This window comes from Bos taurus, chromosome 13 (genome assembly GCF_002263795.3).
Source record: "Bos taurus isolate L1 Dominette 01449 registration number 42190680 breed Hereford chromosome 13, ARS-UCD2.0, whole genome shotgun sequence".
Classification (NCBI taxonomy): domain Eukaryota; kingdom Metazoa; phylum Chordata; class Mammalia; order Artiodactyla; family Bovidae; genus Bos; species Bos taurus.
Window position 1 is genome coordinate 932,468 of NC_037340.1, and position 26,944 is coordinate 959,411.

General features: G+C 42.7%; 1 protein-coding gene across 2 annotated transcripts in view; it reads left to right on the forward strand.

Annotated features, from left to right (window-relative positions):
* Positions 1-422: 422 nt before the first annotated feature.
* Positions 423-26,944, forward strand: part of PLCB1 (phospholipase C beta 1) — an 861,266-nt gene continuing 834,744 nt past the window's right edge. Inside the window, exon 1 of one of the 2 annotated variants that reach the window (XM_059892402.1) lies at positions 423-895. In XM_059892402.1, the coding sequence (XP_059748385.1) occupies positions 797-895 (99 nt within the window). In that variant the 5' untranslated portion in view covers positions 423-796. 2 annotated transcript variants of the gene reach the window in all.

Genomic DNA, 26,944 nt, shown 5'->3' on the forward strand with positions numbered 1-26,944 from the left:
CTCTTCCAAAGAGCTGGTGTGTGGTCAGCGCTGGAGCGCTCCAGCTCGAGAGGAACGCTGCGGGTTGCCTCTCCGTTCCCTCCCCACGGTTCCATTTTCCACCCCGTTTGGACCCAGAAACACCCCGGGCTCTGGCGCCCGCTCCTCAGCCAGCCCCCGGGAACCCGGGCCCCCTGACCCCCGGCAGCGCGGGCACCGCGCCACCGGGCACCGGGCATGCTCAGAGGGCGGCGGCGCAGGCGTCGGCTGCAGTGGGGCCCGGGCGCCGGGAGGTGCCGCTGCGTCCACGCTTCCCGGCGCCTGACCCAGCGCGCAAAGTTGGGCTGGAAGCCGCCAGGGGAAGGAGGGACGGAGCGAGCGCGGCGGCGGGGAAAGGGGGCGGGAGGCGGCAGGGGAAGGAGCCGAGCGGGGGGGCGCCGGGCGTGTGTCACTCGCGCGCTCCCTCCGAGTCGGGAGGATGTGCTGAGCGCGGCGCCGGGAGGCGGCGGGGGCCCAGGAGCCGTACCCGGCGGGGGCCGAGGAGCCGTTCCCCGCGGCGGCTGGCAGCCCGGGCTGCCGCTCGGCGGCTCTCCGCCCTCCGAGGCTCCACATCCCGCGTCCCGCCCGGGCATGGCCGGGCGCCTCGCCCCCGCGCGCCCCGGCTGCTGAGTCTCGCGGGAGGCGGTGCGGAGGCCGGGAGGCCGGGGAGGCCGGCGCGGAGCGGAGGCGAGCGCCCCCGGAGCCGGGCAGGAGCCCGCGCCCCGCGCCCCGTCCCTGCCGCGCGCGCCCGGGTCGCCCGGAGCCCCGATGAGCCCTGATGGCCGGGGCACAGCCTGGAGTGCACGCGCTGCAACTCAAGCCGGTGTGCGTGTCCGACAGCCTCAAGAAGGGCACCAAATTCGTCAAGTGGGAGGATGTAAGTGGGGGCGGCCGGCGGGGGCGCGGGCGGCGGGCGGCTCGCGGGGGCGGGGCGGGGGCGAGTTACGCAACGGGCGCCCGGGCGGGCGCGGGGCCTCGGGGCGCGCGACGGCGGCGCTGGGCACACGCTCCTGGGCCCTTAGGTCGGCAGTGGGCGTCCGGGCTGGGTCTGACCGGCGCCCCGTGAGGGTCTGGGATCTTGGGGCCAGTGGAGCAGAAGCGCAGGAGGAGCCGGTGTTGCCGGTGACTGGTCCTGAGAGTTTGGAAAGTGGGGAGGGTGAAGTTGGCACCCGCTGGAAATCGCTGGGATGTGGACAAGTAGCGCCCTTCTCCGCAGGCAGATGCACACCCCGCCCCCGACCGGCACCTCCTTTGGCCCCTTTGGAGAAGGAGCTGCCTCGGAGTCCGAACTGTTGAGTGGTGGCTCACCTCTTAGCGCTTTTCTGGGTGCCCACGCGGCAGAGGCAAGAGGACACGGCGGCCCAGCCGACAGGTGGCTGGTGATGCCAAACTTCAGCTCTGGGCTCCGCAGGGAAGGGCCCAGAGAAGGGTCGGGAGGACGCACCGGGGGAGGGCACAGGAAGTCACTGAGGGGTCAGCGGGGCGCGCTGGGCCTGCAGGCTATGGGAATGCGAGTTTCTGAGAACTGAGCTGGCTGAGTCTTCAGTTCGAAATAGACATAGAACACGAGACATTCCTTCGATTTACCTTTATCTTTTGCCAGGACGGGCAAAAGCCCAGCCCGGATCTCCAGTGACCCTGGACCCTAGGACTTAAAATGAATCCCCCCATTGCTTTCAAACATTTAAATTAATAATTTTGTTGTATACATGGGGATCTTCAGATGGAGAACAATAAGTTCTGAATTTATGTCTTGGGTGTCATTTAAGGTGTCAGTCCTTAGATCCTTGAGCCGCTGGATCAGAGGATAGTTAGGTCCAAATGACTAAGGCATCTCTTAAACAGGAGAAATTATAGGAGAATCTTTTCTTGTTGAAAAGATTTTCCACCTAGTAAATTATAGTCTGTTATTCTCCAGAGTATTTTTCTTTAATCTCCTTAAGACATTTTCCAGTGTCTGAAAACAATTTAAATATTCCAGGTAGAGAATCCAGTTACTTAGCAGAGCTGGTCTGTGTCTGTATTTTATCCATTTGGAAGTGCCAATGGGACTTAAGAGGCTGAGTCCACAGCTTTCCTGAAAGCTCATACCAATTATTAAATGCTGTAGGCAACCTTTTACTATGGACTTTACACCTTTCTCCTCTGTCCTAGTCTAATGACTGGATGTTTTGTATAAATGGAATATAGTAGAATCTAAACAATAAATTCAGCCACAGATGAAAGGCTTTATTTGTGTCAAGGAGAAACAAAGACAATGCAGTTAAACAACAAATAAAACAGTCTTGCTCTTCTGGAGATCCTTAGATAGATGATGTGATGATGGATTTAGTGAGAAAAAGAATGAAGAGTAGAAGGAAAAGAGAGAGAGAGACTTTGCAGGATAGAGAAGGATATTCCAGTATAAGCTCTGGATTTATTCACAGCCATGTTTTTAAATTCCTTTTAAGTAATGATCCAGAATGTCTTGTTTGGAAGAAAATATGAGTGTCACTGGAAGTGATGGTCTTCCCTAGAAACACATTTTGATATATCCAGGTAGATAATTTTTATTATGTGCATTTATGTAACACGTATTTCTTTCTTACCTACTAATGCCAGGCCCTGGACTAGAGCCTGGTGTGATACAGAAAGCGGTAACCCTTCTGCTGACCTTATAGCAGACCTTATAGCCTAGGTGAAGGAGAAAAAATGTTTTCTAGAGGACCAGTGATATAGAGAGTACGAGGGATGCAGGGAGAGTGTTGGAGAGCCTGCTAGTTGAATGCCGCCTGCAGACGCTAAGAAGGGCTCCCTCTGAGCATTGAACAGTGAGTTTCTGGGACAGCCCTGTAGGAGGACTGTGGGGACTAAGGAGAGAGCCGGTGGAATCTCAGATTTTTCGAAGGTGAGAACCCAGGCTGCACGCAGGAGTCAAGTTATCTAGAATGCAATTCAAGTTCCTTGTTTGGTCTTCTTGGTCTCCATGGTGATCTGTGGAGTGAGAGAACCCAGACTTTCTTAGGATGGTTTTTTTCTTCCCTAGTGTCACCCTCTCCTCTTCCCAGTTCATATTTGTTCTTCTGGGATCAAACCAGTTTTGATTATCTGGCTAATTATATTGTATATTCGTGAAACTGTGTGTTGAAGATGATGGAGAACTAGATTTTTCAGTCCATGAGTACCTTCTGATTCTTTTACCAGTCAGCTGTGTGACTTTAGCTTAGTCACTTAACCTGTCTGAATCTTCGGTGTGTTTTGCACAGTCTGAGAATGCTACATTTCCTGTTTCTTCTGAAAGTTGGCAGTAGCTGATACTGTACTTCTCACACTTGAGCATACTTAAGAAATATCTGTGGAGCTTTATAGGATTCAGACGACTGGGACCCAGCCTCAATTTCTGATTCAGAAGGTCTGAAGTGAGTCTGGGAATCTGCATTTCTCATAGGATCTTGAGAATAGGATCATTTCTCACCAGATCTTGAGATCTGGTGCTACTGGTTTGGGGAACCACACTTTGAAACCACTGAGATAAGATTTGTGGGGACAAAAAAAAAAAAAAAAAAAAACTTGGAAAGTATGGTAGAGAGCATAATCTTGTTGGCTTGCATATATTTCCACTGGTTTGTTGATTTCATTTTATCTCTGTTTGCATTTTGAGAATTCTTCCAACTGTTACCTTTCTGCCTACCTAGGAGGTAGAACAACCTCAGTAACATAATCATGGATAATCTTTTTAGATCTTCTGGGATATTTTAGGAACGGTCTCTGATGCCCAGGTTGACTTAACTCACATTCATGCATTTCTTTTGAATTTCTTACAGTCAATGAAACGTTTTCAGCATTTTCATCTGCTTCTAGTGGGAGTGTTAGAAAAGGAAAGGAAGCAGAGAAGCGTTTTGAGAGGCTGTCTAGTCTGACTTCCTGCCTTTGAGCAGGGGAGGCTGCTGTGTTTTTCCTTTTGGATCTGACTTTGGGAAATACCTGCTGCCCCCTTGCCCCAAGGGTGTGCCCCATCTGCTAATGAAGAAAAGTAAATTCTGGAAATAATTTAAAATACCTCAAATATCTGACCTCACTTAAAAATTGTAAACCCTCTTTGATCTTTAAGAGTGAGGATGGGCAACTCAGAACAGATTTTCAATAACCCATTAGAAAGTTTAATGGTACATTTGGAAATGATGCATTTGGGACTGTTTAGAATTGAGAAGAGACTCTCCCTTGTTCCTTGAGTGGCTAAAGCACCGTAGTCGCCAGTCCTGCTGTCCTGACCCCCATATAGAACAGAAGATGTCACCCAGAGGGTGCAGTGCCCACATAGTCTGTTGGCTACCTACCAATGTCATGGTGAGGCTGTGGACACTCTTAAGGGTGGTAGTTTAAAGCTTTGACACTGGAGTTAACCAATCACAGCAGACAGAAAGTGGGGGTGGAGCTGGAACGGGGTCCTGGAGAGATCCTGTTCCATTAAGTCCAGATATTAACCTTTCTTTTGCCCAATCATGGGAAGGCCTGGGGGTCCCCGGTGTCTCCAGGGACAAATGGAAATATTTCCATCTTTGAACAACTGTTCTTGTTCAGTCTCTAAGTCGTGTTCAACTCTTTGTGACCACATGGACTGCAGCACACCAGGCTTCCCTGTTCATCATCAACTCCTAGAGCTCGCTCAAACTCATGTCCATTGAGTCGGTGATACCATCCAGCCATCTCATCCTCTGTCATCCCCTTCTCCACCTGCCTTCAATCAGGGTCTTTTCTAATGAGTTGGCTCTTCACATCAGATGGCCAAAATATTGGAGCTTCAGCTTCAGCATCAGTCCTTCCAATGAATCGGTTCATTTCAGTTCAGTCGCTCAGTCATGGCTGACTCTTTGTGACCCCATGGACTGCAGCACTCCAAGCCTCCCTGTCCACCACCAACTCTCAGAGCTTACTCAAACTCATATCCGTTGAGCCAGTGATGCCATCCAACCATCTCATCCTCTGTTGTCCCCTTCTCCTCCTGCCTTCAATCTTTCCCAGCATCAGGGTCTTTTCAAATGAGTCAGTTCTTTGCATCAGGTGGCCATAGTATTGCAGTTTCAGCTTCAGCATCAGTCCTTCTGATGAATATTCAGGACTAACTTCCTTTAGGGTGGACTGGTTGGATCGCCTTGCAGTCCAAGGAACTCTCAAGAGTCTTCTCCAACACTATAGTTCAGAAGCATCAATTCTTTGGCGCTCAGCTCTCTCTATAGTTCAACTCTCACATTCGTACATGACCACTGGAAAACCCAGAGCTTTGGATATATGGACCTTTGTCAGCAAAGTGACGTCACTGTCTAGGTTTGTCATAACTTTTCTTCCAAGAGCAAGCGTCTTAATTTCATGGCTGCAGTCACCATCCACAGTCATTTTGGAGCCCAAGAAAATAAAGTCTTTCACTGTTTCCATTTTTTCCCTATTTGCCATGAAATGGTGGGACCAGATGCCATGATCTTACTTTTTGAATGTTGAATTTTAGGCCACTGTTTTCCACTCCCCTCTTTCACTTTCATCAAGAGGCTTTTCAGTGCCTCTTCACTTTCTGCCATTAGGGTGGTATCATCTGCATATCTGAGGTTGTTGATTTTTCTTCTGGCAATCTTTATTCCAACTTGTGATTCATCCAGCCTGGCACTTCACACAATATACTCTGCATATAAGGTGAATAAGTAGGGTGACAGTATACGGTCTTGACGTACTCCTTTCCCAATTTTGAACCAGTTTGTTGTTCCATGTCCGGTTGTAACTGTTGCTTCTTGACCCGCATACAGGTTTCTCAGGAGGCAGGGAAGGTGATCTGGTATTCCCATCTCTTAAAGAATTTTCCTCAGTTTTTTGTGATCTATACTGTCAAAGGCTTCAGCATAGTCAGTGAAGCAGAAGTAGATGTTTTTCTGGAATTCTCTTGCTTTCTCTATAATCCAGCGGATGTTGGGAATTTGATCTCTGGTTCTTTTGCCTTTTAAAAATCCAGCTTGTACATTTGGAAGTTCTAAGCTCATATACTGTTGAAGCCTAACTTGAAGGATTTTGAGAATTACTTTGCTAGCGTGTAAAATGAGTGCAATTGTGCGGTAGTTTGAACATTCTTTGGCATTGCTCTTCTTTGGGATTGGAATGAAAACTGACCCATTCCAGTCCTGAGACCACTGCTGATTTTTCCAAATTTTCTGGCATATTGAATGCAGCACTTTAACAGCATCACCTTTTAGGATTTTAAATAGCTCAGCTGAACAACGAATAATGGTGTATAGGTATATTTAGTTGAACATCAAGGCCAGGCCTTGCTGTTCCAGAGCTTGGCCAGTAGATAAGGAACTAACCTACGGTGGCGACTTGTTTCATCAGTGTTTTGAAAGGATGTACCTTGCTTTTATTTTGCATTTGTATCTGATCAGACTCTGGTGTTAGGAGGTGTGTGTACAGGACTGGGCATTTGAGAGAGGTCTGTGAGATATGAGTTACTTTCCCCATCACAGCTAGGGAATTTGGGAGATTATGAGCTTGACCCCTCTCATTTCTCCATGTTGGACAGGATGTGGAGGAAAAGACAAAGGTTTCCCAGTCCTGGATTTGCCCCAAACTCATCATTTTCGAGTGCACCATTATGCTTTCTAATGGGTCATTGAAAATCTGTTTTCTAAGTTTGCCCATTCTTCCTCTTAAAGATCTGTGTCTTTGTTCCACAAACTTTGGAGCATGGAGGGCTGCTCATTTGATTGTTTCCTTTTCTCTACTCTCACCTTCCAAATTCAGAGCTCAGTTGTGGATAAATAGCTTGATGCATTGCAACTTCATTTTCCTCATGTGTAAGGTGAGGCTTGTATTATCTCCTGCTGCACAGAGTAGCTGGTGCCATTAAAAGAGCAAAGGTACATGCCTTGCTCTGTGTGGTGCCTGACACACAACACTCAATAAAGTATGTTTTAATCTTTATTTTATTTTTTATTAATTTTTATTGGAATATAGTTGCTTTACAATTTTGTGTTTTTACTGCTGTACAGCAAAGTGAATCAGCTTTATGTTTACATATGTTATTGTTGTTGTTCAGTCACCCAGTTGTGTCCAACTCTTTGCGACCCCGTGGACTGCAGCACATCAGGCCTCCCTGTCCCTCAACATCTCTTGGACTTTGTCCAAGTTCATGGTCATTGCATTGGTGATGCCGTCCAGCCATCTCGTCCTCTGAAACCCTCTTCTCCCCTCGATCTTTCCCAGCATCAGGGACTTTCTCAATGATTACCCCTCCTTTTTTGATTTCCTTCTCATTTAGGTCACCACAAAGCTTTGAGTACAGTTACCTGTGCTATATAGTAGGTTCTTAAACCATCTTTTTAAAGTGATGCATACCTACTAAGTCACTTCAGTTGTGTCTGACTTTGTGACCCTGACTATAGCCCTCCAGGCTTCTCTGTCCATGGAATTCTCCAGGCAAGAATACTGGAATGGGTTGCCATGTCCTTCTTCAGGGATCTTCCCAACCCAGGGGTCGAACCCACGTCTCTGGTGTCTGCTGCATTGGCAGGCAAGTTCTTTACCACTAGTGCCACCTGGGAAGAGTGATGGTCTCCCAATAATCAGAGGGCCGTGAACTCTATCAAGGTGGTCAGTATGTGTTGGATGACAGTTTTATAATCCAAGTGGGAGGAGCTAGACCTTCCTGCCATTTCCTTTAATGTATATTTTGATTCTCATGCTTTATAATTTGAAAAGGAAAAAAAATCCATTTTTTTACCCTTTTAAAAAATGTATTTCAGAGAAATATATAAATGTATAAAAAATATATAAAAATCAGCACTCTGTCTCTTTAAAGCAAGTCAATTTCCAAAGTGTTCTAAATTTTTATTTCTACTTAAAAACCTTAATATATACCCCCCCACACCCACACACAGAATAAGTACACAGGTTTGATGCCTGGAAAGGGGAGGAAACAGTGAACAATATTCTTGTGATTTAGCAAGAAAAAGTTATATATTAATAGATACATGTAAATCTCGCATTGTACATTGTATGTCACAAGAGTAATCTGACATTGGAAAGTCATAATTGCTAGACTGGGTACATTGTTTGGGAAAAAGGCTGAAGAACTGAAGCAAGTAACGCCCTCTCCTTTCTACACCACTCTGCCCTCTGCACCAGAAAACCCACAGCTAAAACAGGTAATGATAATAAAAAACCTTAGTAGTATATCGTGCTTTTCCCAACATCCTACACAAAAGCTCAGTTAGAACTTTCGGATTATGTAGAATCTGAAGTTTGCAGTTTCCAAAGCGGTGACAAGATGACACTGACGATATTAATGAGGAAGGAGATGGGAAGGTTTCTGAGGTGGGAAGTCAGCAGCATTCACTTGGAGCAAGCTGCCTGAGAGAAAGGGAGAAACAGTGCTGGTCGGCAGATTGTGGATCCAAAGGTAGCCCCAGAGGGCTGGCAGGTGCCCTCTCAGGGAAAGTTGCTCAGTTGTGTCCGACTCTTTGCGACCCCATGAAAAGTCCAAGGGGTCTCCAGGAAAACTCTCCAGGCCAGAACACTGGAGTGGACAGCCTTTCCCTTCTCCAGGGAATCTTCCCAACCCAGGGGTCAAGTCCAGGTCTCCCACATCGTGGGCAGATCCTTTACCAGCTGAACCACAAGGGAAGCCCTCTCAACTTAAATATGCTCAGATACGTCCGCTTTTCATTTCCAAAGAGCTTTCGTGACTTTCTCATTGACAGTGATTACTGCAGCCTTAAGTGTAAGAATATCACTTTTCCAAAGTGAACCAATAAACCTATTTCAAGCTGTTGATCAGAGTGTAACATTCATGAAGTTAAACTTGCAAACCTTGTGTCCAGCTGGATCAGTTTTCACCAAATGAATGCTGTGATCAGCACCAGATCGAGATAAACTGCTTTGCCATCCCTCACCTACGAGGTCCTGAGTGCTGCCTTCCAGCGCCCTATACCCACTCCTCTGACTTATAGCTCTATAGGTTGGTGTTGCTTCTCTTTGATCTAAGAAAGCTATTTTCTTTTTATTTTCAATGAAAATGAAAACCTAAAGCACTTTTATTACTGCTTTAGGACCTTCTTCAGCAATAACAAAAATGACTTATCCTGGGTTTAGATGGACCTTGATTAGATCCTTATCTATCTGTCCTAAAGCCTGGGAAGTGAAGCAGGTAAATGCCCCCTGGAGAAAACAGTTAAACAAAACTCTGGTAATTGAGCAAAGAAATATAATGCCTACAGGTTTTTATTGGCATAGCAAAGCATAGTAGTAGAGTGCTGTTTCTGGAATGTGTTTTTCTCTAGTAGTTTTTCTCTTATCTTCCCTGACCTGATATTCCCATCTGTGGCACATTAGGATAATTTACCCTGGCTATTAGCGTATCTCCAATCCTTCCCAGGAAAGTTTTATCCTATCAGTAAATACCTTCAAATGATGTTTACCTGCAATGACTGTTTAAATGGGCCAGGAACAGTTTGCTTTTTTTATATCAAGCTTCGTTATCTATGGTTAGGTGTTTCTTATCAGGATCATTTCACTTTATCATGAACAAGGAGTGCTGGTAGAAAATGGAATGGGATTGATTGTGAATTGTTAACTAACACTCTGGGTCTCCACCTAAATGACAAATCTTTTGTAACTGAAGACCTTAGTTTTCCTGTTACTGGAGCTAATAGAAGGTCTATTCAGGCTTTGGATCCTATTGTAAATTCCATCTGCTCAGATAGATTTCATAATGCTCCCCTTTCCCCATCTATTCCTTATCAGACCCCACAATCAGAGCCAGTGCCCCTGTATTGCGCTAAGGTAAGGAACTAGGACGTGTTTCTGAGATTTACACATGAGACCCTGAGGATGCCATCGATTTCTGTAATTAAAAAAAAAAAAGTAAATGAAATAGAATATAAAGAAAGCTAGACTCTTGGAGAATTCTTCAGGTTCCCCTCTGACCACTTTGTGCTCTGAGATTTGATTTTATTATTTTCTTCACATATTATTTTCAATTTGGGGAAACTTTTATTTTGTTTTTGTTTTTGTTTTTTTTTTCTGAAAAATGCTGAAATATAATTGATGTTGATTAAATCTATATGCATTTATCAAGAAACAAAATTATTATCAATGGAGAAACATTATTATATAAAATTTTGAAAAATTTAGTGTTAAAGGGCAATTAAAAGCATCCTACATATGGTTTTCAAGGATTCTTTTTTTTTTTTCCTTCTTAATTCCAAATGTGTGTGTGTGTGTGTGTGTTAAGTCACTTTAGTTGTGTCTGACTCTTTGTGATCCTATGGACTATAGCTTGGCAGGCTCCTCTGTCCATGGGATTCTCCAGACAAGAATACTGGAGTGGATTGCCATTTCCTCCTCCAGGGGATCTTCCTGATCAGGATTGAACCTGTGTCTCCTGCATTGGCAGGCGGGTTCTTTACCACTAGCACCACCTGAGAAGCCCAATTCCAAGTATGCTTTTCTTTACTGTTATTTTTAAATAGGAATATAAGTGCTTTACAATATGTGTTTTTGCTATATAATGACGTGAATCAAATACACATATATCCCCTCCCTCTTGAGCAAGGACGTTTTTACTTCACAATATTTGCTCTTTTTTTTTTCTTTTCATCACAGTGAAGTTTTATAAACAAGTTCAAGGAGAACAAATTAGTTAGCAAAGTGCTTTTATCTAAACTAGTCATGGTGGCTATTAATATATAACATTGATACATAGATTAAGAAAATCTGTTTTCAGCAAAAAATCTTTTTCGCTGTTAAAAATCAATTTTTCTTTGAAACTTGTTTATAAAATAGGTAAAGGAAAGTTAATTTGATTTGTTTTGTAGAAGAGGCCAAATAAGCTGAAAAAGAAAGATCCCAGAGCCAGTCAGCAAGTGGTCCAGTCGATTAAAAAATGATGAAGGAGGCTGACTAGGATTCTCTGTCAAGTGTGCTGTTTGGTTGAATGTCACTTAGCATCCATCCCCTCATCCTCTTTGTGGGACTTTTTATAATACAGAGTCTGGGAATCTAAAGCCATATTTACTGGACTTCCTGGAAGCATCTACTATTTTGGCTGTAAATTCAGCCCCACTAGTATGAGATGCACTTGTATGGGCTGTGGAAGGCTGATCTGTGAAGGAGGCCTCTTCTCTGCCGTCTCTGAGTTGTTTCTGCAGACACGTGGGTTGTTGCAGGAAGAAGTGCTGTCTTCTGTGTCCTTTCCCTGAGTCTGATTGCAGAGAGGTGGTGGCCATCATGGCTGCTCCCTGTTCTCGGATTACTCTTCCTTTGTCCAGCTAAGCTGCTGTGTGTGTGACTTCAGGAGTTTCGTCTTGATTGCTCACCTTTCTGAATGGAGTGGAGGCAGCGGTTCCACTCCAGGGTCAGTGTATCACATTCCAGGGTCATTCACAGAGACCCAACCTGAAGTCTACTTCTCCGGTCCTTTTAATGATGCCGTCAAGTGCCTGTGATTAAATTCCTTTGTGTACAAAGCTTCCAGAGAGGTTTCTGTTTCCTTCATTAATACCTGCCCAACATGGCCTTTTACGGTTCTAGGATTCCGTGACTTTCAGTCCTGAGATGCAATAACTATCCACACAGCCTATGTAATTTTCTCCTTCAATATTACATTTGAGTATAATGAGTTTTGCTATAATACTACCTCTCGGGTTCAGTGTTGAGAGTGAGTCCTAGTAACAGGCCCTGATATTTACAAACCACTATCATTTATTTATGCATGCTAAGTTGTCTCAGTCGTGTCCAACTCTTTGTTACCCCATGGACTGCAGCCTGCCAGGCTCCTCTGTCTGTGGGATTCTCCAGGCAAGAGTACTGGAGTGGGCAGCCATTTCTTTCTCCAGGGGATCTTCCCGGCCCAGGGTTTGAACCCTTGTTTCTTATGTCTCCTGCATTGGTAGGTGGATTCTTTACCATTGAGCCATTGGGAAGGCCATTATTTATTTATAGCCATACCCATTCAGTCATCAAGACCACCTCAAGTGGTAGGGAAAGATCAAGTGTTGCTGCTACTGCTAAGTCGCTTCAGTCGTGTGTGACCCCGTAGACGGCAGCCTACCAGGCTCCCCTGTCCCTGGGATTCTCCAGGCTGGAGTGGGTTGCCATTTCCTTCTCCAATGCATGAAAGTGAAAACTGAAAGTGAAGTCGCTCAGTCGTGTCCAACTCTTCACAACCCCATGGACTGCAGCCTACCAGGCTCCTCCACCCATGGGATTTTCCAGGCAAGAGTACTGGAGTGGGTTGCCATTGCTTTCTCTGGATCAAGTGTTACTATTCCTATTTTATGTAGATGTCAGCTGGGGCTAGTGGGTGGTGAGTTGCCCAAGTTGCCCACAACTAGTTAGAGGCAAAGTCGGGTCCTTAGGTTAAATTATGGACCTCTTCCAGTCTCTGGAGAAGGAAATGGCAACCCACTCTGGTATTCTAAACTGGAAAATCCCATGGACAGAGGAGTGTGGCCGGCTTACAGTACCTGGGGTCGCAAAGAGTCAGACATGACTCAGCGACTTCACTTTCCAGTTTACTGTGGCAAACAGGTTTGAAACAGGAACCTTTGGGTAACAAAACGCTTTTAATAGAATTCAAATGAATACAAGCTGAAAGTGCTTCACTGACTTTTCCAAAGAATCCCCCGATTTTAGGATTCATACAAATGAGGCTGAGATCTTTGCAAACTCATCCCTCTTTGCTAGTGTCTTCATAAACAGCTGCAATATTTTTATGATGTACACACAAAGTCCATTTTTGTTATACAACATAGGACTTGGAAATGTAGGAAAACTTCATTGCTGCTTTGAGGCACAAAGACAGTCTAGTCTTCAAATGTTCTACATTAGTCAGTATAAAACATGCTTATGGAAAGATATTTAAGAATGGTGTTTAAAGCAAAGGTCATTTTTTCATTACCTAGTGACACTTTTGTATCTAACAAGACTCATTACATGTGCTTTTCCATCTTTTTCTCTTCTGAACATACTTGCAAATGCTGTCTTTTGTTGGATTCCCCTAAGACTGATCCCACAGCTTCCTATAAGAAATTTTTGATCTTGGAAGATGGAAGATAAGGTAGGCATGACGGAAGTGTAGAAGTTGCCCCATGAGCCCAGGCAAGAGGCAGGAATTCAAGGTGGTGTCAACTGAGAGGTCGGATATAAGCTGCCAGGACAGGAAGGTACTTCCAGGGAGGTGGTGATACCTTAACTGGACCAGGGCTTCTGTGTTATTCATCTTCTTTCCCTAGGACAAAGCAGAGGCTTGGCACTGACTTGGTGCTCAGAGAATATTTGTAGAATAAAGGAATCATCTAGTGTGTGCCTCCCTCACAGTGGGTTCTTGGGAAGGGAGGCAGGCGGTCTTAGGGAGACTTGGAGGACAGTCACGCTCCCAAGACCTCTTCATGCCGTGTCGCGTGTGGTGCTGGGTCCATCCTTCCATTGCTCTGAAATCTCCCGGAGTCTGAGGGACTCTGCGGCCTTCTTAACTTTGGTTTCTCCATGTGAGTTCCAGAAGCAAAACGTTTACTGTCAGCACGTAGATTGCTGTCACAGGCACGCATTTCCTGTGAAGGCTAAATACAGCTTAAAGTTGAGTGTGCACTCAATTGTGATTCAATATTGGTTGAAAATTATGATGCTTAGTGTATTTACATCTCTTATTCTGGATGTTACCAGTGGCTTCTGTTTTCTGAAGATACACATTTACCCAGATTTTGCAAGGAAAATTGCCCTTAAAGAAACTCAGAAGTGTTGGGAGTGATGAACAAAAGACTGACGGTTGTGAAAACATCCTCTCTATCAGGATAATGATTCACAAGGAGAAAAATGAATATGTGAGTTTTATCGCCAAAATGAGAAAAATAGCAAGTAAAAGACATATAGTTTTAAAATATTATTAATACTAAAAATTCCACCTACACTGTTTCTTCTGTATAGAGGGAATGGAAGTTACCAGGACAATAGCATTGATGTATGCCCTTCCCCACTCCTAGTTCAAGGTACTTGGATCACCTCCATGGTCCTGCCTTCTCTTCTGTTCCTGGGGAAGCAGCGTACCTTCTCCGTGTCCGGGGGCCCATGCCTGCTGGTTTCCCTGGATCCTGGATTCATAATTATCCTCCCCTTTGACAGTGTCTGTGAAAGATTCTGCTGACGCTCTTCTAAGAACATGGAAATACGCCTTGTAGTCCCACAAATGCAGGCGTAGACTCCAGCAGAGCCCTCCACCCACCTTCCTCTTCAGCTGCCGCCCTCCCCCTCCTCCCTTCCTCTGCAGGGAGATGCAGCTCCCCCTACCCTCTCCTCCCCTCCCACCTGTCCTCCAGAGCCTTGTTCTGCCTTTGCCACTGCTTTGGATTCTCTTGCCAATGCTATTGGCAGGTGATATTTTGCCAGCTGATATTTTTCAGAATCGACCTTGCTTCTTTTTCTGCAGTTTCCTTCCATCCACCCTTTTGTTCAGAGTTCCTACTTTAAATGTGTATTGATGCCTCTTATAAGCTGGACATTTTGCTAGTGTTGTAGATTGATGATGATAAATGATTTGGTTCCCACCTTCATGGAGTTGATATTCTGCTAGGGGAGATAGATGCTCAGCAAAGAGAGGTAAGGGATGTCACTCTACTTGTGCTAAGTACTACAGAAAAAAGTGCAAAAATACAAATGAGTGTAAGAAGTTTGGAAGGAGTCCCTAGAGAAATTCTGTGTAGGGAAAGACCTGAGTTATAAGTAGTTCTTCAGCTAACAAGAGGATGGAAGTGAGTGAGTTCGAAGGAACAGCACTGGTGAGCATCCCAAGGAGGGAGGGCACAGGGGACTTTGAAGGACAGAGAAGAATAAGCAAATGGGGAGCTCAATGGCTCGGATAATGAGGAGAGAGGGCAAGGGGTTGCATATATGCTGCTTAGACCATTGCAGGATTTTATCATGAAGGCAATGTGAAGCCACTAAGTGAAGTTTCTCAACCTCAGCACTATTTACATTTGAGGCCAGATGATTATTTGTTACAGAGATTGGCCTGTGCACTGTAGGATGTTCAGCAGCATCCCTGGCATCTATCTACTGGACGCCAGTAAAAAACTGCCAGTGTAACAACCAAGATTGTTTCTGGGCATGGCCAGCATTTCCCTAGAGCAAAACTGCCCTGGTTCAAAATCCTTGATTAAAATGTAAGCCATTGATTTAAATCTTAACTGATTAAGTGTTGAGCCAGGACCTTCCTGATACTTCAATGGTTAAAATTCTGTGCTGCCATTGCAGGGGCAGGTTTGATCCCTGGTTGGGGAACCAAGATCCCACATGCTGTATGGCATAGGCAAAGAGAGGGAGAGACAGAGAGAGAGAAAGGGAAAGAAGACATTATCATATACAAAAAGTATTGGATCACTGTATGTGCGTGCACGTGCACATGGCTAGTAGGCGTGTGAAAAGATGTTTATCACTTGTCATTAGTCATCAGGGAAATACATTAATATGATAAAACCACAGCGAGATGCCACCTTACAGCCACCAGACCTACATCTATATCTTCCTGAAATGATTGGTTGGGGGATCTGGATGTTCATTTGAATCCCTGGTACAGACCTGCAGTACCTTGTATAGTATTTGAAGGCGCATGCTTTCAACTGTTTGTTGTATTTTGTTAAAAGAGATTTTTATACTTGTCAGTAAATGGCAGTTATTTTAATGGCACTTCTCTCCACTGTTTGCCTGCTCCATCCTGGACTTTCTTCCCTCCTCCGCTTTCCTGTTCTTCGGGAAATTTCAGACTGGACAGACCCTGGGGAAAAGCTTCTCATGCATGCTGTTGCACCTGGGTTTACTTCACTGATCCTAGTCTCATACTCAAACATCTAAGACCATCTTTGTTGTGTGTGTGTGTGTGTGTGTGTGTGTCTTTGTGTGTCTGTGTGTGTGTGTGCATGTGTATCTCATAGTCAGGGCTGTGTTGCTGACATCTGTTGGGCATCACATCTGATTTTCTGCGACCCTGGGAATTCTTTTTCTCTCACATGACTCTTCCCCATCATATATGTGTTTTCCATCTTTGGCTCTGCTGCTTGTCTGAGGCAAGTCTAGGGTAATCCCTTAGAGCATGGCCGGTTCTTTTCCCTTGTTGACTCTGAAACATTGATTAGTTGAGAAGCACACATCTCTTGCCGCTTGTGTTCTCTTGTTCAGTAGCAAGAGGACGTGGACTCACCGTGGAGTCAGGCCCACAGTCAGCCTCGGTGGGTGGGTGGGCTTTCTGACAGTGTGGGCTGTGGGGCTGTGGGCTGGCCCTTGACAGAAGGCAAAAATGGGTTACAGCCTTCCTGTTACAGCTTGTATCAGTTTTCTGAAGTGTCCATAAAGTAGCATGGACTGAGAGGCTTAAACTACAGAAATGTATTTTCTTATTTTTTTGGAGGCTGCATGTCTGAGATAAGGTGTTGACAGAGTTGGCCCCTCCTGAGGACCCTGAGGGAAGGACTTGTTGCCTCTCTTCTCAGTTTGTAGGTGGCTGACTTCTCCCTGTGTTTCACATCATTTTCCCTCTCTATGGGTCTGTGTCCAAATTTCTTTTTTTATAAGGACGCCGATCCTACTGAATTAGGGCCCACCTTTAATAAATTCTTTTAACTGAATCACCTCTGTGAAGATTGTCTCTAGATAAGGTTGCACTCTGAAGCACTGCATAGCACTTGAACATATGAATTTGGAGAGGGACAATTCAGTTCATTATGCACCTGGCCTGGTAAAGGAGAGCTCAGAGAGCAGCAGTGTATTGGTTCTATTCAGATACTTGAAGAATTGACACTTGGAAGCAACTAGATTTTGGACTGCTTAGATGTTAAAACTGAATGGTAGCTGCATACATAGGAAAAAGTACTGAAACTTTCTAGCTAGAATTATCTAAACAAGTTTACTGTGAAAAAGATTTCCCTATTAAGGAGAATACTTACTGTGAGCTGCTCTGCCCAGTAGAAATATAAAATAAGTCACACTAGAAATTTAAAATTTTCTAGTGCCATATTAAACCAAGTAAAAAGAAACAGGTGAAATTAATTTTAGCAATATACTTTATTTAACCCAATATATTGATTTTCATGGGCTTCCCTGGCAGCCCAGAAAGTAAAGAATCTGGCTGCAATGCAGGAGACCCAGGTTCGATCCGTGGGTTGGGAAGATCCCCTGGAAAAGGGAATGGCAACCCACTCCAGTATTCTTGCCTGGAGAATTCCATGGGCATAGGAGCCTGGCATTGTAGGTGGCTGACTTCTCCCTGTATTTCACGTCATTTTCCCTCTGTAGAGAAGGATTCCCTGTAGAAGGGAATGGCAACCCACTCCAGTATTCTTGCCTGGAGAATTGCATGGGTATAGGAGCCTGGAAGGCTACAGTCTGTGGGGTCACAAAGAGTCTGACATGACTGAGCGACTACTGCTTTCCCACTTTCATTGATTTAAATGTATAATCAATATAATAACACATCTTGGCCAAACTTGTCACATTTCAAATGCTTTGTGGTCTCAGGTGAGCCCATATTCAGCAGCGTAGGTAGAGAACATGCCTTCTCAATTGGGACCAAATCATCTCCAAAGAAATGAAAAATGGTTCTTGAGGGATAAAAAGCTTAACTCTATTTATTTTATATAAAGCACAGTATACACACAATGTCTAAATAAATATTCAGAACATCTGTGATATTAACATTTCATGGAGGATGATTAGAAAACTAGATTTCAAAAGAAGCTCTTCAGCAGGTCAATAATGAAATATCACTGAGTGGCAGTGGTGTAGAGTCTATCCTAAAGGTTTAATCCCAGTACCACCCTTACTAGCTTAGCTAGGTTTCCTTGGACAAGTTAGTTAAGTTAAACCTGAGTCTATTTATCTGTAAAATGGGGATAATAATAGTGTCTACCTCTTAAAATTTTATAAATACCAAATGAAAAAATCCATTTAAAGTTTAAACACAACTCAGATAAAAATTTTTAGGATATGTCTGTTATTATTTGGTCAGGGAGTTTTTGTAAAGAATATTCTACTATCAGGAGGGAGTTTGGATTATTTTGTCACTGCTTACCAGTTTCTTTAGGACATTTTATTTATTTGTTATTAAAGTATGGTTGATTTATTATGTTAGTTTCAGGTGTACAGCATATTGATTCAGTATTTTTATAGATCATACCCCAGGATATGTAATTTATTTTATAGTTATTCATTTTCACATTTCATCATTTTAGTGAGATATGATTGTCATATAACATTGTATTAGCATTTATTACTGCTTTATATCAGCACGAGTTGCTAAGTCAGGTCTGACTCTTTTGTGACCACGTGGCCTGTAGCCCACCAGGCTCCTCTGTCCATGGGATTTTCCAGGAAAGAGTACTGGAGTGGGTTGCCATTTCCTTCTCCAGGAGATCTTCCCAAACCAGGAACTGAACCCATGTCTCCTGCTTTGGCAGGTGGATTTTTACCGCTGAGCCACTTGAGAAGCCCTCATATCAGCACATTGATGAGCAAATCATGAGCGAATAAAGCTGTCATAGGATTTTGTTGATTGTAATATTGATTCCAGTGACTTTTTCTTGCTGTACTATCTTTCTTTTTTTTTTTCCCCCAAATTGAGGTTTTATGGAGGCCTTTTACTTTGTTCCTTGACTGTCTTTTATTTGACCTAAAATCTTTTTTTGGGAACTCATGTAAATAGCAAAACAGCAGCTTATATCATTATAATACATTTCACTTTTGAGGCATTAGAGTTGAGAGTGAAATGGTTTCTAGAAGGAAAGAGAGGTACATAGAAGTTTACTGTACATTATCCACAATTACTAACTTAAGACAGTGTGTTTATTAATTTTCTTCTTTTCAAGGTGGAAGTTTATTGGAAAAATACCTTATAACTTTAAATAAGCAAATTAAAGTTGAATTCCTGGATACAAGCCATTTACTTACAAGAAACAGGGACGTCTACATTTTAAGCTTACTGGTGTTTCTTGGCATTTGCATCATTGTATTCCTGACATCACTGAAAACTTAAGTTGAAATGCAGATTCTCAAACTCTATTCCGGTTTGAGAATATCTCCTAAATGAGAAACTTAAGAGAAAAGGCTCAAGAGTCTGTGTTTTAACAAGTCCCCCCTGTAAATCTGATGCACCAAAAGTTTGAAAACCACTGTCCTATGGAATAGACATAGATATTGATGGAGAGAGAAAGAATAAAAACTAGACCATATGAGAGTTATCTCTGTTATTCTGCAGTGAAATGCTGCAGTTGCCTTGGAAATGAAGGATGGCCATGTATTTCAAACTTCAAACTAGAGCAGATATTCTGACAAGTAAGGATATTTGATCTCTGCGTCTAGTGTCTCTATTTCTGCTTTGCCAATAAGATCATCTATACCATTTCTTTTAGATCCCATGTAGATTCTTCTAATGTATATATGCATTAATGTACAGTATTTGTTTTTCTCTTCCTGACTTACTTCACTCTGTATGACACTCTCCTGGTTCATCCACATCTCTACAAATGGCACAATTTCATTCCATTTCATGGCTGAGTAATCTGTTGTATATATGTACCACAGCTTCTTTATCCATTCCTCTGTTGCTAGACATTTAGGTTGTCTTCCTAAATGTCTAGATTGCTTCCTAAATGTTTATAGACATTTAGGTTGCTTCCTAAATTGACTATTGTAAATAGTGATGTTATGAACATTGGGATTCATGTGTCTTTTTGAATTATGCATTTCTCTGGGTATAAGCCCAGTAATGGGATCACTGGGTCATATGATAGTTCTATTTTTAATTTTTAAAGGAAATTCCGTACTGTTTTCCATAGTGGCTGTATCAATTTTTACTTCCACCAACAGTGCGGGAGGGTTCCATTTTCTCCACACTCTCTCCAGCACTTATTGTTTGTAGACATTTTGATGATGGCCATTCTGACCAGGGTAAGGTGATATCTTATTTTAGTTTTGGTTTCCATTTCTCTAATAATGAGTAATGTTGAGCATCTTTTCATGTGTTCATTGGCCATCTATATGTCTTCTTTGGAGAAATGGCTACATACTCTGCAGCACAGGGAACTCTATTTAATGTACTGTGTTAACCTGAATGGGAAGGAAATCCAAAGGGGAGGAGTTATATGAGTACATTGACTTCCCAGGTGACCCACTGGTAAAGAATCTGTCTGCAATGCAGAAGATGCTGGAGATGTGGGTTTGATCCCTGTGTTGGGAAGATCCCTTGTAGGAGGAAATGGCAACCCACTCCAGTATTCTTGCCTGGAAAATCCCATGGGCAGAGGAGCCTAGAGGGCTACAGTCCAGGAGGTTGCAGAGAGTCAGACATGACCGAGCAGCTGAGGACATATGTATAGCTGATTCATTTTGCTGTACAGTAGAAACTAACGCAACACTATAAAGCAACTGTGTGCCAATAAAAATTGATTTAAAAAGGAATACTTGAGGTCTGGGTTGAGTGGCTACTTCACTGGGGGGAGAAAATAGACACTTGCTGCTATGTGGGAGGTGGAGAAAAAACCAGTGGAATTGAAAGTGGATATTCATGTATTTCTGGGTAGGATCCTGCTTTGCATGGCAAGAATGCCAAGTCCCAGTTAGAGGTGATTATGGAGGAAGTAGGCAGAGAGCCGAGATAAATGATCATTTAGCAGAAGAACTGTGGCAGGAAGAGTGGGGTCAAAACAATATTGAACAAAGGAACTTTAATTTTGGAGGAGGAGAAGGAATAAGCTAGGAATAGCAGTATCAGAAGCACCAAGACAGCCTAACACAATGTTCAGCATATAAATTTGAGCAGTTTTACTCTGCTAACTTTAAGTATTTGATTGTCTGGGATCCTGGCAGTGAACTGTCACCAAGATTTTGATTAGAATCTTATCCAATACTCTTGTCAAACACCCTGATAAGAAAAAGAACTGACATGAGAATGACAAGTTACATCTACAGGTTAATTGCAAATTTACCTGGAAATGGGGTTGTGTGTTCTGTGAAGCCTGATGGAAACTTTTATTTCGCCCAACTCTGGAAGAGTAGGTGATATAATGGAACTGAAAATATTGCTATAATTTATTGGAAATATTGCTCTGAACTTTTATGCATGTAATCTCATAGGAGAAGCCTAAAATGTTTTAAAAATTATTCTTGCATTTTAATATCAAATTTGTTTCCAAATGTCTTTTTTTTTACATTTAGAAATAATTCTGGAATTTTAAAATTCCAGCTGAAGTTCTATGCAGCAGCACAAGCCTTGTAAAGGATATTTTCAGACTGCACATTAAGTACGAATTTTAAGAATGTCAGGGTAAAACATAATGGCAGTTCCTCAGAAAATTAAATATAGAACTATCATATGATCCAGCTACTCCACTTCTGAGTATATATGGAAAAGAATTAAAAGCAGGGATGCAAACAGTTATTTGTAGACCATTTTCATAGCAGCATAGTTCACAATAAGAGAAGGTTGGAAACAACGCAGATGTCCATTGATGGATGAGTAAATAAAAATGATCAGACCAGATCAGATCAGTCGCTCAGTTGTATCCGACTCTTTGCGACCCCATGAATCGCAGCACGCCAGGCCTCCCTGTCCATCACCAACCCCCGGAGTTCACTCAGACTCACGTCCATTAAATCAGTGATGCCATCCAGCCATCTCATCCTCTGTCGTCCCCTTCTCCTCCTGCCCCCCATCCCTCCCAGCATCAGAGTCTTTTCCAAAGAGTCAACTCTTCTCATGAGGTGGCCAAAGTATTGGAGTTTCAGCTTCAGCATCAGTCCTTCCAAAGAACACCCAGGGCTGATCTCCTTCAGAATGGACTGGTTGAATCTCCTTGCAGTCCAAGGGGCTCTCAAGAGTCTTCTCCAACACCACAGTTCAAAAGCATCAATTCTTCAGCGCTCAGCCTTCTTCACAGTCCAACTCTCACATCCATACATGACCACAGGAAAAACCATAGCCTTGACTAGACGAACCTTTGTTGGCAAAGTAATGTCTCTGCTTTTGAATATGCTGTCTAGGTTGGACATAACTTTCCTTCCAAGGAGTAAGCATCTTTTAATTTCATGGCTGCAGTCACCATCTGTAGTGATTTTGGGGCCCAGAAAAATAAAGTCTGACACTGTTTCCGCTGTTTCCCCATCTATTTCTCATGAAGTGGTGGGACCGGATGCCATGATCTTCGTTTTCTGAGTGTTGAGCTTTAAGCCAACTTTTTCACTTTCCACTTTCACTTTCATCAAGAGGCTTTTGAGTTCCTCTTCACTTTCTGCCATAAGGGTGGTGTCATCTGCATATCTGAGGTTATTGATATTTCTCCTGGCAATCTTGAGTCCAGCTTGTGTTTTTTCCAGCTGGACTGGAAGAAACATTCTTTCTCATGATGTACTCTGCATAGAAGTTAAATAAACAGGGTGACAATATGCAGCCTTGACGAACTCCTTTTCCTATTTGGAACCAGTCTGTTGTTCCATGTCCAGTTCTAATTGTTGCTTCCTGACCTGCATACAGATTTCTCAAGAGGCAGATCAGGTGGTCTGGTATTCCCATCTCTTGAAGAATTTTCCACAGTTTATTGTGATCCACACAGTCAAAGGCTTTGGCATAGTCAAGAAAGCAGAAATAGATGTTTTTCTGGAACTCTCTTGCTTTTTCTATGATCCAGCGGATTTTGGCAATTTGATCTCTGGTTCCTCTGCCTTTTCTAAAACCAGCTTAAACATCAGGAAGTTCACGGTTCACATATTGCTGAAGCCTGGCTTGGAGAATTTTGAGCATTACTTAACTAGCGTGTGAGATGAGTGCATTGTGTGGTAGTTTGAGCATTCTTTGGCATTGCCTTTCTTTGGGATTGGAATGAAAACTGCCCTTTTCCAATCCTGTGGCCACTGCTGGGTTTTCCAAATTTGCTGTCATATTGAGTGCAGCACTTTCACAGCATCATCTTTCAGGATTTGGAACAGCTCAACTGGAATTCCATCACCTCCACTAGCTTTGTTCGTAGTGATGCTTTCTAAGGCCCACTTGACTTCACATTCCAGGATGTCTGGCTCTAGGTCAGTGATCATACCATTGTGATTATCTGGGTCGTGAAGATCTTTTTTGTACAGTTCTTCTGTGTATTCTTGCCATCTCTTCTTAATATCTTCTGCTTCTGTTAGGTCCATACCATCTCTGTCCTTTATCGAGCTCATCTTTGCATGAAATGTTCCTTTGGTATCTCTGATTTTCTTAAAGAGATCCCTAGTCTTTCCCATTCTGTTGTTTTCCTCTATTTCTTTGCATTGATCGCTGAAGAAGGCTTTCTTATCTCTTCTTGCTATTCTTTGAACTCTGCATTCAGATGTTTATATCTTTCCTTTTCTCCTTTGCTTTTCGCCTCTCTTCTTTTCACAGCTATTTGTAAGGCCTCCCCAGACAGCCATTTTGCTTTTTTGCATTTCTTTTCTATGGGAATGGTCTTGATCCCTGTCTCCTGTACAATGTCATGAACCTCATTCCATAGTTCATCAGGCACTCCATCTATAAGATCTAGGCCCTTAAATCTATTTCTCACTTCCACTGTATAATCATAAGGGATTTGATTTAGGTCATACCTGAATGGTCTAGTGGTTTTCCCTACTTTCTTCAGTTTAAGTCTGAATTTGGCAATAAGGAGTTCATGGTCTGAGCCACAGTCAGCTCCTGGTCTTGTTTTTGCTGACTGTATAGAGCTTCTCCATCTTCGGCTGCAAAGAATATAATCAATCTGATTTCAGTGTTGACCATCTGGTGATGTCCATGTGTAGAGTCTTCTCTTGTGTTGTTGGAAGAGGGTGTTATGACCAGTGCATTTTCTTGGCAAAACTCTATTAGTCTTTGCCCTGCTTCATTCTGTATTCCAAGGCCAAATTTGCCTGTTACTCCAGGTGTTTCTTGACTTCCTACTTTTGCTTTCCAGTCCCTTCAGTCTTAAAAAGGAAGGGCATTTTGATACCTACTGTGACATGGATGAAGCTTGAGCACATTATACTGAATGAAATCGACCAGATACAAAAGGAAAAATACTTGTACGATTCTACTTATGCGTGAGTGTTAGTTTCTTAGTTGTGTCCGACTCTCTGCAACCCCATAGACTGTAGCCCACCAGGCTACTTATGTGAGTTATCAAAGAGCAGTCTGGTCATAGATACAGAAATGGTGATTGTCAGGGCCCGGGGCAAAGAGGGAATGGTGAGTTAGTGTTTATTGAGTATGGAGTTTGAGTTTGGAAAGGTGAAAACGTTCTGGGGATGGGTGGTGGTCATGGTTGCACAGTAGTGTGAAAGTACATTAAATACTTTGCTTAACGAACTTAATGACATTACACTTAAAAATGGTGACTTTTATATATGTATATATAAATATATATATATTTGTGTATATATATATATATATATTTACCCCAATAAAAAAGAATACTGTAATAGTCATTTAATATTTTAATAATTCAACTTTTAAAAGTTACTACAATAATATACTACAATAATAATAAATATTTTTATGTGCCAAGAATTGATCCAGGTGCTTTACCCAAATTACCCTATTTCAGTTCAGTTCAGTTGCTCAGTCGTGTCCAACTCTTTGCGACCCCATGAATCGCAGCACACCAGGCCTCCCTGTCCATCACCAACTCCCGGAGTTCACTCAAACTCATGTCCATCAAGTCGGTGATGCCATCCAGCCATCTCATCCTCTGTAGTACCCTTCTCCTGCCCTCAATCCCTCCCAGCATCAGGGTCTTTTCCAATGAGTCAACTCTTCGCATGAGGTGGCCAAAGTACTGGAGTTTCAGCTTTAGCATCATTCCTTCCAAAGAACACCCAGGACTGATCTCCTTTAGAATGGACTGGTTGGATCTCCTTGCAGTCCCAGGGACTCTCAAGAGTCTTCTCCAACACCACAGTTCAAAAGCATCAATTCTTTGGTACTCAGCTTTCTTCACAGTCCAACTCTCACATCCATTCATGACCACTGGAAAAACCATAGCCTTGACTAGACGGACCTTTGTTGGCAAAGTAATGTCTCTGCTTTTGAATATGCTATCTAGGTTGGTCATAACTTTCCTTCCAAGGAGTAAGTGTCTTTTAATTTCACGGCTGCAGTCACCATCTGCAGTGATTTTGGAGCCGAGAAAAATAAAGTCTGTCACTGTTTCCATTGTTTCCCCATCTATTTGCCATGAAGTGATGGGACCAGATACCATGATCTTTGTTTTCTGAATGTTGAGCTTTAAGCCAACTTTTTCACTCTCCTCTTTCACTTTCATCAAAAGGCTTTTTAGTTCCTCTTCACTTTCTGCCATAAGGGTGGTGTCATCTGCATATCTGAGGTTATTGATATTTCTCCTGGCATTCTTGAGTCCAGCTTGTGCTTCTTCCAGTCCAGCGTTTCTCATGATGTACTCTGCATATAAGTTAACTAAGCAGGGTGACAATATACAGCCTTGATGTACTCCTTTTCCTATTTGGAACCAGTCTGTTGTTCCATGTCCAGTTCTAATTGTTGCTTCCTGACCTGCATACAGATTTCTCAAGAGGGGGGTCAGGTGGTCTGGTATTCCCATCTCTTGAAGAATTTTCCACAGTTTATTGTGATCCACACAGTCAAAGGCTTTGGCATAATCAATAAAGCAGAAATAAATTTTTTTCTGTCACTCTCTTGCTTTTTTGATGATCCAGCAGATGTTGGCAATTTGATCTCTGGTTCATCTGCCTTTTCTAAAACTAGCTTGAGCATCTGGAAGTTCATGGTTCACATATTGCTGAAGCCTGGCTTGGAGAATTTTGAGCATTACTTTACTAGCATGTGAGATGATTGCAATTGTGTGGTATTTTAAGCATTCTTTGGCATTGCCTTTCTTTGGGATAGGAATGAAATTTAATTCTAACTTAAAACCACTGAGGGAGGTATGATTATTATCTTATTTTTTCCCCCAGTTTTTGTTGCGTACATTGAGGCACAGGGAGGGCACAGGCTGTGATTTGAGCTCAAGGGATTGGCCTGCAGTTACGAGTTGACCTGACTTTAGAGTAAAGCTTACCATGTGCACAAAGCCTTAGATCCACTCTACCCATCAGGAAGATAACTCTAAATTCCAAAATTATCTCTGCAAGTTCTAAATTTATTACAGATCTTTTTGATCAAGAGGATATGACGTACCACAGTTATAATGTGTATGAAAAAGTTGGAATAAACTGGTTATTTATGTCTCTTTAAAAAAAATGCAATCCCTGCAAAGACCTCAGTGTTTCAGTATAAAAATCCATATCCAGTGACATGTGTTTTTTTGTGCAGATGGTATGCCTCTGTGAAAATTGTCAAAAGAAAAGAACACGTATTTTAGAAATGTTAAATATTGTAATTACAATGCAGGCAGTTTTTGCTTTGTAATACGCATGCTTTAAACTCAGAAGACTATGATGTTTTTTTATTGTGTGAAATTTAAATTTGAAACAATTTTGTGTATAGCTTTCTGAAAACGTAGAAGATGGCCTTATTTACTGTTACCTTGGAAATAGCAATACGTAAATGCTGTGTTAACTCTCTTTAGTACAATTAAGATCATTTTATAGAGCAAATGTAGTTTAACATAATATCCTCAAGCATGGATTTTAATTAATTTTAATCATATAAAGTATGTAATGTTTAGTGTTGTATTTGGAAAACTAAATATAGCTTTTTAATAGAAAACATGCCAATGCCTTTAAAAACGTGCCTCAATCAATAAATACATGCATCACTGACCTTTTACTTTTTAAATAGTATTCTAATTATGAGGAGAGCATCTCCAGTTGTGTAATTAATAATCCTCTGATGTTAAAGATATCATGTTAGTTTTTTGAAAGTTTTACTAATATTGATGGTCTTGGAGAAACTCTTAATTGCTAA